The sequence below is a fragment of the Ailuropoda melanoleuca genome, chromosome 13, assembly GCF_002007445.2.
Source record: "Ailuropoda melanoleuca isolate Jingjing chromosome 13, ASM200744v2, whole genome shotgun sequence".
NCBI lineage: Eukaryota > Metazoa > Chordata > Mammalia > Carnivora > Ursidae > Ailuropoda > Ailuropoda melanoleuca.
Genome location: NC_048230.1, coordinates 2,007,224 through 2,017,693, shown reverse-complemented (window position 1 = coordinate 2,017,693; position 10,470 = coordinate 2,007,224). Strand labels below are relative to the sequence as shown.

Genomic DNA, 10,470 nt, shown 5'->3' with positions numbered 1-10,470 from the left:
TCACTAGGAGCCTTGGTCTTCCTAGGCAAGAGACCCCTTACCCTGTCTCCCCCACCTCTTCAGATGGCAGAGCAGAAGGCTAAACTAGCAAAGCTGGGGGATGGCAAGTGCAGCAGACGGCCGGGTGGGGGTCAGGGAGCATGTTTCAGACGAGTGACAGGGAATCTGCGCAAAAGGCAAGGGGCAGAAAGACGTGTGACTTAGGAAGAGACACAGAAGCAGAGGAGCAAGCAGTTCTTAGTCATTCTCACCATACATTTATTGAGTGCCTACTGTGTGCCAGGAAGTAAGCCAGGTGGTCAATGGAGCAGGAAGTCAGGGTCCGTTACTGAGTTACGGTGACACTACTGACCCTGGTTGACCCAGGGAACTGATGAACCTTCAGGCACCACTCAGGACCCAGGCCTTTCTGGCAACGGAAAGGGATTCAGCGAGGCAAGACCCCCTCCCTCTTCTCCGGCCAGCTGGAGAGGTGGCACACGGACGAGCTCCTACACGCTCCTCAAAACGCATTCACACCTGACAGGCCCAAACACATCTGGACACACGCGCACACTGAGACACAGCCAAGCAGTTGTAGAGGTGGTGGTATGGGGGTGTTGCCTATACCCCGTGATCTGACTCGCCCCACTTAGCATAAACCGTCAGGGTGGCTGAACGTTTAGAAATTACCCCAAGAAGCTTTGGGGCTACATCTCTTACTAAAACGTGAGGGATGTAAGAAAAATGGACAAGGGGGGGCACCTGGGTGGCGCAGTCGTTAAGCGTCTGCCTTCAGCTCAGGGCGTGATCCCAGGGTACTGGGATCGAGCCCCAAATCAGGTTCCTCCGCTGGAAGCCTGCTTCTTCCTCTCCCACTCCCCCTGCTTGTGTTCCCTCTCTCGCTGGCTGGCTCTCTGTCAAATAAACAGTAAAATTTAAAAAAAAAATGGACAAGGGGACAACTTCTTAAGGCTTTTGCATAAAGAGCGTTTCTGAGAGAGGGGTCAGCAGAAACAGACCTCACTTCAGTTGGCCACAAGTCTGTTCTGGTCCGAGGAGCCTAAAGCAGATGTCCGATTATAAGGATGGGGTCAGGGTGTGGGGTGGCCTTTGTTCCCTGGGCTATCTGCCCGCCTCCAGCATCGTAAACACAATGCTATCACCTGTTAAGTACCTACTAAGGGTCAAGTAGACCACTGTGCGAGGGCTTTGTGTCCATGTTCACATACCTCACGGTGAAGGTATTACCTCCATTTTACAGATAAGCAAACTGAGGCTCAAGACGCGCCTAAGGTCACCAAGATGATATCTGTGGCGGGGCCTCTAGCCTCTGCTCCTCCTCTCACTGCCTCCTCGGCACCGGTAGATGGAGCTTCATTCTGGGATGGGGCTGGGAGCTGCCAGGGGCCCCGGTTGGCCTCAGATCCACTCCAGGAGGCTGAGAATGACTAATTCGAAGGTGGACATGCTGTCTGCAGAGAGCCGGGGCACAGGTAGTGGCTCCCTGCTGGTGGAGAGAGCTCTGCCCTGTGGCAGGCCACCCTGTGGACGGTGCCGCACCTCCTTCCAGACACCAGATCCTCGCCCCAGGCCTGGGGAAGCTAGGGCATGGGGGGAAACGGGCTCACAGAACCCACCTATTCACCCTGACCTACCCTCAACCCTGGGGGTGGGGTGCTGCAGCCTAGGAAAACCAACTCCTTCATTTTGGGGGTCCTGGGCTCCAAGTCCTCATAATCCCACCATTTGTATTGGGGAAACGGGCTACGACCCTTGAGCTGGGCCCCTGGTAATTGGTACAGGTAAGGCACCTCACCACCCCGAGAGCCCATGAAGTCATTGTATCCTCCTTCAGAGGGCAGGAAGCTGGTGCTTAAATAGCCCCTCGAAGCCCAATCCTGTGGAGGGGACTTCTCAGAGTTCTCTGACAGGAGCCCCCCACCACGGAGTGCCAACTGCTTGTCTGCATGCCTCCCCCATCCGCCATGTATTCACTCAAACTCACGCAGGCTGACAGGCAAGTGCATCGGAAACTCCACTGGGCTGAATGTGTTCATGCTGCTGCCTGGGGCAGTCCTGCCTACGTATCCCCAACACCAGGTGTGTCCCCATTTCAGGATCCTTGGGGCCCAGGGCAGTACGATGCTCCCTCGGACTCCATAGCCCAGGGCCTTGACGAGGAGGGCTGGAGCAGACGTTCTTTTGACCCGGCCGATTCAGGGTACAAGCGGAAAAGGAAAAAGAAAACAGAAGGGAGGGGCGCCTGGGTGGCGCAGCGGTTAACCATCTGCCTTTGGCTCAGGGCGTGATCCCGGCGTTATGGGACCGAGCCCCACATCAGGCTCTTCCGCTAGGAGCCTGCTTCTTCCTCTCCCACTCCCCCTGCTTCTGTTCCCTCTCTCGCTGGCTGTCTCTCTCTCTGTCGAATAAATAAATAAAATCTTTAAAAAAAAAAAAAAAAGAAAGAAAACAGAAGGGAACCCACAGGGGCCTGCAACCATACCCGTGGCCTTTAGGAGGGTTGGAAACTTCCCCCAGGAGGGTTTAGAGGGAACCAACCACAAAGAAGTAACTAGACTCCTAGGTAAGAGTCCAGGGAGACTAAAGAGGACGGGACTCCTGGCGATGCTCCTCAGGGTGGCTCAGCCCCCCTTCCTCACTCTGACCAAGAGCACGTGGCCAGCTACCACTTCCTGTTTCTACCCACCAGGAGCCTGAAGAATGGGGGGAGGGGAGGTGGAGACAGAATTCTGTGGCTACTTGATGCCCACTGCCTTCGACCAGCCCGTGGTCTTCCCCTCCCAGGGCATTCTTCTCAAGGTTGGGGTGACCAGAGGTTTGCTCCCAAGTACCCATCGGCCAACATGACTCTATTAAGTGGAGCTCAGCCCCCTCTCTGCGGAAGCTCTTGGCTCCTGAAAATGGAGACCATGCCTGGCTTTTTCCTTCCCTTCCCTAGGCTGTTGCTGCCCTGCTCCCAAGGCGTGGTGGGCCCTGGGGCTGAAGCTCCAAATGGAATGTCCTGGTCTGGAGGGCCTTGGATTCTCTGATGACTTCAGAAGTATAGGAGTACGAGCTCTAACCTTGAGCAAGTTACTGTACCCTCTGGGGCTCGAGTTTTCCAGCTATAAAATAGGGATAGTACCTAACTCCTGGCTTGTTATCATGATTCAAGGATGATAATAGGAAAATATGTAACCCATCAACTCCCTACCGTCAGAATGACTGACCGCTGACAAGGGGGTGGGGGTAACCATACCTGACCCATCGGTACGGCTCCACGCGCTTTGGCACTAGACTGTTTTCCGCCCTGAACTCTAGCTTCTCAATGCCTGTTTCTTCCCACAGAGTGCTCCTGTCCTGTGGGTGGGTGCGTGGGAGAGACAGGCAGCAGCTCCTTTGGCCAGGCCTGGGCGCTGCTGGGGACAGCACAGGCCCTGACTGTACAACCTCTATTTGTTTTCCCAGCTGGAAGGGCCCTTGCTAATTAGCATCTCCCCAAACTGCACTCTTCTGGCTCTAACCTTGAGCAAGTTATTACACCCCCTGGGCCTCGAGTTTTCCAGCTATAAAATGGGGATAGTATCTAACTCCTGGGTTGTTATCATGATTCAAGGATGATAATAGGAAAATATGTAACCCATTAACTCCCTACGGTCAGAGTAGAATGAGGTCTTGAATGTTTGGGGGCACCAGAATCACCAGGTGGGGCTTAGCCGAATGTAGACTGCTGATTCTGTCTCGGCCAGAGGCAACACCTGGTGTTCACATTTTTAACAAGCCCAGAGGAGTTCCTGCTGCAGGTGGTCACTGGGCTACACGGGGAGGACGGCTCTGATGGCTAAAACCAGTGCTCTCTCTGCAGCACACCGCACCTGGTCTCGGGGGGGCCACACGTCCATGAACAAGACAAAGGCGCAGCAAGTGCCTGTTGCTATAAGAAAACACATTTAACTCTGCATTTCCCAAATTTGACCATTTTCTTTCTTTTCTCTAAAGTAAGTTCTATGCCCAACATGGGGCTTGAACTCACAACCCCAAGATCAAGAGTCACATGCTCTACTGACTGAACCAATCAGGTGCCCCCACCATGAACATTTTTGTTTTTTTTTTTAAATTGGAATCTTTCACATCTTACAGAACTAGTGTTCTGAGGAATGGTTCGGGAAATGATCTAGTTCTCTCTCCCTTTTAAAAATATTTGTTTTAAACAACTGTTTTTTGCTTTTTAATGTTTGAGTGGACTAGACGGAAGCCTAGGAAAATTAGGTATGTTCGAGGTGCTCAACTGTTCATGCAGAGTTCAAATGTGGGCCTGGGTCTGTCCCTTCCTGTTCTCCATGAGTTCCCCTCACTGCATTCTGCCTCTGTCTCTTTAAGATTGAGACTCTCTTGGTGTCCTCACCCTGTGTCCTGAGCGCAGGAGGAATCCTCAGGGCCGTTGAGCCAGGGGTACCGAAATCTGAGTAGGGGATGGAAGGGGTCAGGATTTGCTGTTTGGCTGGGATAAACAGCAGAGGAGGGGTGGCCCCCACTTCTAAGATGTCTGCACAAGCCCAGTCTGTCTGGGGGTGAGGAGGGGGAGTAAGGTCTTTTCCTGGCCCAGTGCAGCTCCTGAGATGTCAATCACCCAGAGAGACGGGGAGTGACTGGGTATGACTGGGGCTGGTCAGTGGCAGAAAATCTTGTCTTGCCTTTTCTTCCCCAGCTCAAAACAGGCACGTGTAGCCATTAACTGAAATGCTAGCAGGGGCATCCCATCCCAGGAGGAAAATGGATTTATTGCTTTATAAAAAGGAGTCTGGTAAAACTTTAAAGACCCAAAAGTATAAACCTAAAAATCAACCCACCCTGCTGAGCACGCCCAGGAAGTCTCAGACACCTTTCTGGGGGCAGTCAGGCGGGTGGCTGGAAAGCCAGGCCAGCCTGGCAGAGAGCAGCCTCTCTCACATGAACAGCTCCAGGGCCCGAGGAGCCTGCCGCCAGGGGGCGCTACACCCCCACGGCCTCAGGCAAGCTCCAAGCCGAGAGCAAGGCGGGACCCTGGGCCTGTGGCAGGCCTGGCTGGCTACTGTGCAGCTCCGGGGGGAATAAGGGCAGACACCCAGAGCCCACACCTGGCACCACCCCACACATATCTCTCACACATACCACATGGTCACACATCCCACATGTACATACGCCCCTAGGCCCCTCACAATCCATCTCCCCAGTCAGGCCTGGACCTCCATGTCTGTCAGCAACAACCTGACTTCCACCCCCATGAAAACAGTTGTGTGTGTAGGGGGTGCCCTGTTGGTGCTGTTTTAATTCCCTTCAGGTCGCAGACTGGATGGAGGGCGGCAGTGGAAAGTTGCTCCTCGCCCTGAGGGAGGAGGTGAGGGACTGCTAATCAGCCTTGTCCTTGGCTACTGAGCGGTGCCTGACTATCCAGCCCTTCATCCCCTCCCCAGACTTTAAGCCGGGGGTGGCGGGGGTTCTCCACAGGCCTGTAACAGGAGGACAGGTCATGGACAGGCCACAGGGGGCTGGAATTACAAAGGAGTTAGCACCAACAGGAAGCGGGTCCTTCCTTCCTCAGGCAGCCTCAGACTGGCCAAGGGAGGAGGTTGAGGGGCCAGGCGAGGGGTTGCAGACAGTGCAAGCCTTTGTCCTTGGGCAGGTGTGGCCAGTGGGCATGCGGCCGAGAGGCAGGTGGCAGGCAGTAGATGGCAGACCCCACTGCTTTGGCAAGAGGCGGAATCCAGACACTTAAGGGAGAGAGCCTGCCTGGTGGGGGTCCTCCTTGGCCCCCCTGCAGGCACCAAGGAGCCTCAAGTCCCCAGGGTCCCTCGAGGATGGCAGAGCAAAGCCCACGGCAGCCCTTGCTTCCAGCAGTTGGAAAATCACACATGCGGGCCCTCTCCCGTCCTTCCAAGGCAGAGCTCCAAGGCAGGACCAGGGCCCCGGGAGGGAGCGTGGACTCCAAAATGTAAAGCAGAGGATCCTGAGGGTGCACGGTGGTCCTCTGGGGTGTGGAGAAGGACACTGATGAGTCACTGAAGCAAGGGCAGGAGGCCACAGTTCTGAGGTGGTGGGCGCTACACGAAAGCCTCTGGGTTAGAGGAGCCATTCAGCTTGAGGAAAAGCTTGTCATCCTCCCTCTTCTGCTGTAGCTGCCTCTCCAGCTGGCGCCGGTAGCAGATGAGGTAGAGGGGGAGGCAGAAGCCCAGCATGCTCAGGCCGAGCAGCCCCACATTCACCTGCAGAAGCAGACACGAGAGTCGCTCTCACGTGAGGCAGGGGACTGGGCAGGAGCTGTGGTCCTTTACGGAGCATAGCTCAAGACCCTTCCCCACAGTCATGCTTGGAAAAGGTGAGGTCACAGGAGAAGAAAGGAAAAACCGAAACTGGAAGGTTCAAGCAGTCCAAGGGCCCGTCATTCCACATTCCAGCGTCAGAGTTTCCCAGTGTCCATGGCCGCTAGGAAGCCCTCAGGGCCCAGGCCCCCACCTCTGACCTACTGCTGTGAACATCCAGGGGTGGGACCAGGACTGGGGAAAGCTCACCATACCTAGATAGGAATCCCAACCCTCGGCGGGAGGGCTACCCCCAAATCAGGTCCAGAAAGGATACTTTTCTCCCTCTGCCCAGCCACCGGTCACCAGGGGACCCTGAATTCATCCTCGCCAAAGTTCCAACCTGCCTACCATTGGGGCTCCAGAAGCTTCTGGGGGCTGCCTCCCAGATCGGAGTCCGCAGAGCCAGGCAGATGCCCATAGCCCACTGCCCCAGACCCTTCTTACCCAGAGAGGGTCTCCTTGGAGGGGACCCATCATGGCCAGGAACAGGGGCTGCTGCAGGAGAGCGAAGAGTGCACTGACCAGCGACTGCAGTCCTGTGAGGCTGCCAAACTGGGTGGAGGGGTACCTGCCGGGACGGTAGGGGACCTGTCACCACGGGTGCCACTCTCAGGCTTTCCAAATGCTCCTCGGCCTCAGCCTGGTCCCGGGTGCCTCCGGCTGCACATCAGGTGCGAGAGCAGAGCCAGGAGCAACCCGAGAGAACGGTGAGCTGCCTGCCTTGGATTCATTTCTGGTAAGCAGCTCTGGGACTGTGAATTTCTCTCAGACCAGTGTGAGACCCCAGATTCTGGAGAACCCAACGCAACCCAGGTGTGCCCCAGGTACACAGGTGTATGGACGAGCTGAGTGGAAAGAGCGGTGCCGGCAGGAGACTGCAGCTTGGGAAACGGGCCCAGGGAGCCGGTTGCAGGCCAGCCCTGGCTCAGCTCCGCCCTCTCCAGAGGAGCATTGTGTAATCACGGAAACTCGGCATCACACTCTTGGTGGACTCTCAGACTCTGCCAAGGCAGCAGCAACTTCCTCCTGGCACTGGGTGGAGCGGGGGACGACACGCAGACCTGGAATGACCCCCGTGGGATGCTGCTGGAAGCGGGACAGAATTCTGGCAAAATCTCAGCGAATGTTAGGCTTTGCGGCCCCAGAGGCGGGAAGGGGCTCCCAGAGAGGAATGAACTGGTCTTTGGTCAGAGACACACAGCAGATGGTGTTTGAGTTCTACTTTTTTTCTAAGATTTTATTTTTAAGTAATCTCTGCACCCAATGTGGGGCTCAAATTCAACCCTGAGATCAAGAGTTGCATGCTCTACTGACTGAGCCAGCCAGGCTAACTCCCCGAGTTCCATTTTTGAGCTAAGCCCCAGCCCAAGGGGAAAGAACAGCTAGCTGTGGTGCTTCCTTCTGCACGTGTGGCCTCTTGGAAAAGGAGGCAGGTTTCATTCTAGCCAAGGCCTGAGAAGGCTGTGGGCAGAATCAGGCCCTTTCCGACTCAGGTCGAGAACAGTCCTACACACTGTGGGCTCAGTTACCCATATCACTGCCCCTGCTGAGGGTCACTGGAACATCAACACTCAGCACTGGGCAGCCAGAGCCCACCTCGGCCCTTCCTGTGAGCAGCCAGGGGCAGTCCCAGGACGAGGCTGAGCAGCAGCCCCGAGGCAAGAATGAGCTCCACAGGAGCACTGACCCTGGCTGGGGAACTGACTTCGTGTTCAATTGCCAAGGCTTGTGGGCACCCAACTGTCTGCCCGCTGACCCACCTCCCGCCAGGTGTGACCGTCCCTTGACACAGCCGACAGAAATCCTGGTGCCCGTCCCCTGACACAAGATGAACCCAGGTGGCCGGCTGGCCCCCTTCGGGACCTCATTCCCAACACGAACGTCCCCCAGGCCATCCCCTTACCATCGGCACCAGGCCACCCACAGCACCGGCACTTACACGGCAGCATACAGGCCCCCGACGGCTGAGTGGATGAAGCCTCGCACAATCGTGTGCAGGATAAAGGAGAGGATCTGACAGAGGGAGAGCAGAGTGTGAGGGTCCTCAGAGTTCCTGGGGTCCTGAAGAACAGGAGCACTGGCAACCCTGGTGTGGGCTTGCACCAGATCTCCAGGGCCCATTCCTGAATTTTCAGGAATTTTGTGAACCAGCTATTAAAGACAGTTATGACTAAAAATTAAATTTGTAAACTTATAATTAAATTATATTCAAAAAAGTTAACGGATTCTCAAAACTCATCATTTCTTAATTATTTTACTATGTTTTACTCTCATCTGTGCTCTGGAGGCTTTTACTTCTCATATAGTATTGGTGGGAGTACTGCGTGATGGCGTGTCCCCGTGAATCTCTGTCCAGCTTCACAATCAGTGATTTCATGCTGGTTGAAATCAGCCACGATGGAAGCATTTACACCATGGAAATTGGCAAACACTGAGTAAAGGCTCCTTCTGCTTCCACCAAGAATCAGCACTAAGTAGGTGGTCATTAATCACAGCTTGATCTCCTGCCTTTGCTGATCTGAGGCTTGTGCCCAGAGGTCTCTGTGCCTGGTCACCCTATAGGCAGATAGTTTTCCTTCCCCCCTCCCTCGGAAAGCTCAACTTCTCCAAAAGGCCACTGCCGCAGGCTGAGCAAGCTCTAAGAAGCACTTGTAAATGATTCCTGAGAAGCACGAGAGCTGGCCATTTTGCCACTAGGACCCTTTGTTTGCCCTTTGCACACAGCGCTGCCATCCTGCTTAGCAGCCGGGACCTGTTCTCAGGAATGTGGGCGGTGGAGGGGGCAGGGGTTCCTCTCTGCAGCCTCCCCCTTTCCACTTCAAATGTCTTACTGCCTCCTCAGAACTTCTCTTCCAACAAGAACTAAATAAAACAAAAAGCAGATGACTGTCCCTCCTGAGCACTGCCCCTGGATCGGACAGGTGGTCCAGACAAGGATCTGGCAGTCTTGTAGAGAGGGCAGCCACCAGGAAGCTGGGAGGGCAACAGGGATGCAAGGACGCCCTCACAGGCCGCCTGTGGTTTACTCTGGTCTGCACACACAGGGCCGGCACACCTATGTGACAGTACCATGACTGGGGCACACCTGGGCGCTTGGTGGACTTCAACACAGGACCACTTGTAAAAAAGGAGAGACTCTCACTTTCCTTCTGAACCTGGCCCAAGATACTATCTGGACTTGGGCTAACCCATATGGAAGCAACACCGTCACTCATGACCCTTCAAAGTTCATAAGAAGGAGAGAAGGAAAACTATCTGCCTATAGGGTGACCAGGCACAGAGACCTCTGGGCACAAGCCTCAGATCAGCAAAGGCAGGAGATCAAGTTGTGATTAATGACCTCCTCTTTAGGGGGGCCTGGGTGGCTCAGTTGTTAAGCATCTGCCTTCGGCCCAGGGTGTGATCCCAGGGTCCTGGGATGGAGCCCCACATCGGGCTCCTCTGCTAGGAGCCTGCTTCTTCCTCTCCCACTCCCCCTGCTTGTGTTCCCTCTCTCGCTGGCTGTCTCTCTGTCAAATTAAAAAAAAAAAAAATGACCTCCTATCTAGTGCTGTGTTGATACATATGGAACAACTGATTCTTGGTGGAAACAGGAGGAGCCTTTACTCAGTGTTTGCCAATTTCCATGGTGTAAATGCTTCCATCGTGGCTGATTTCAACCAGCATGAAATCACTGATTGCGAAGCTGGACAGAGATTCACGGGGACACGCCATCATGCAGTACTCCCACCAATACTATATGAGAAGTAAAAGCCTCCAGAGCACAGATAAGAGTAAAACAGTAAAATAATTAAGAAATGATGAGTTTTTGAGTATCCATTTCCTTGGGGATTGGTGCTAGAACACTTTCATGGACCTAAGGCTAGAGCTGGGTAGGTGACAAAATCTACTTTGCTCCCAATCTCTGACAAAAGTCAGGTTTCAAGAGCATCAGAAATCTTGTGTAAAGGAATTAAGCTTTTGAACCCTGATGCCAAATGATCATCACCATCTTTCCCACTCTCTACAACACAGATACCCTGTAGGCACTCTGGTACCAAAGAAGCAGATGGTCCCGCCAAGGCCATAGATTGGCCAGACCTCTTTCGACAAATGCAAAACAAGCAGCCATACAACTCCACCATATAGCTGCAGGACATGGTACGAC

General features: G+C 54.4%; 1 protein-coding gene across 4 annotated transcripts in view; it reads right to left on the bottom strand.

The window, feature by feature from the left end:
• Window positions 1-4,742: 4,742 nt before the first annotated feature.
• The window catches only part of SLC43A2 (solute carrier family 43 member 2), a 38,509-nt gene continuing 32,781 nt past the window's right edge, over window positions 4,743-10,470 (bottom strand). For all 4 annotated transcript variants that reach the window (XM_019798363.2, XM_019798364.2, XM_002918039.4 and 1 more), the window contains 3 exons: window positions 8,263-8,336; window positions 6,768-6,891; window positions 4,743-6,224 (listed from right to left, as the gene is read on the bottom strand). In XM_019798363.2, the coding sequence (XP_019653922.1) occupies window positions 6,063-6,224; window positions 6,768-6,891; window positions 8,263-8,336 (360 nt within the window). In that variant the 3' untranslated portion in view covers window positions 4,743-6,062. The remainder of the gene's footprint in view (window positions 6,225-6,767; window positions 6,892-8,262; window positions 8,337-10,470) is intronic.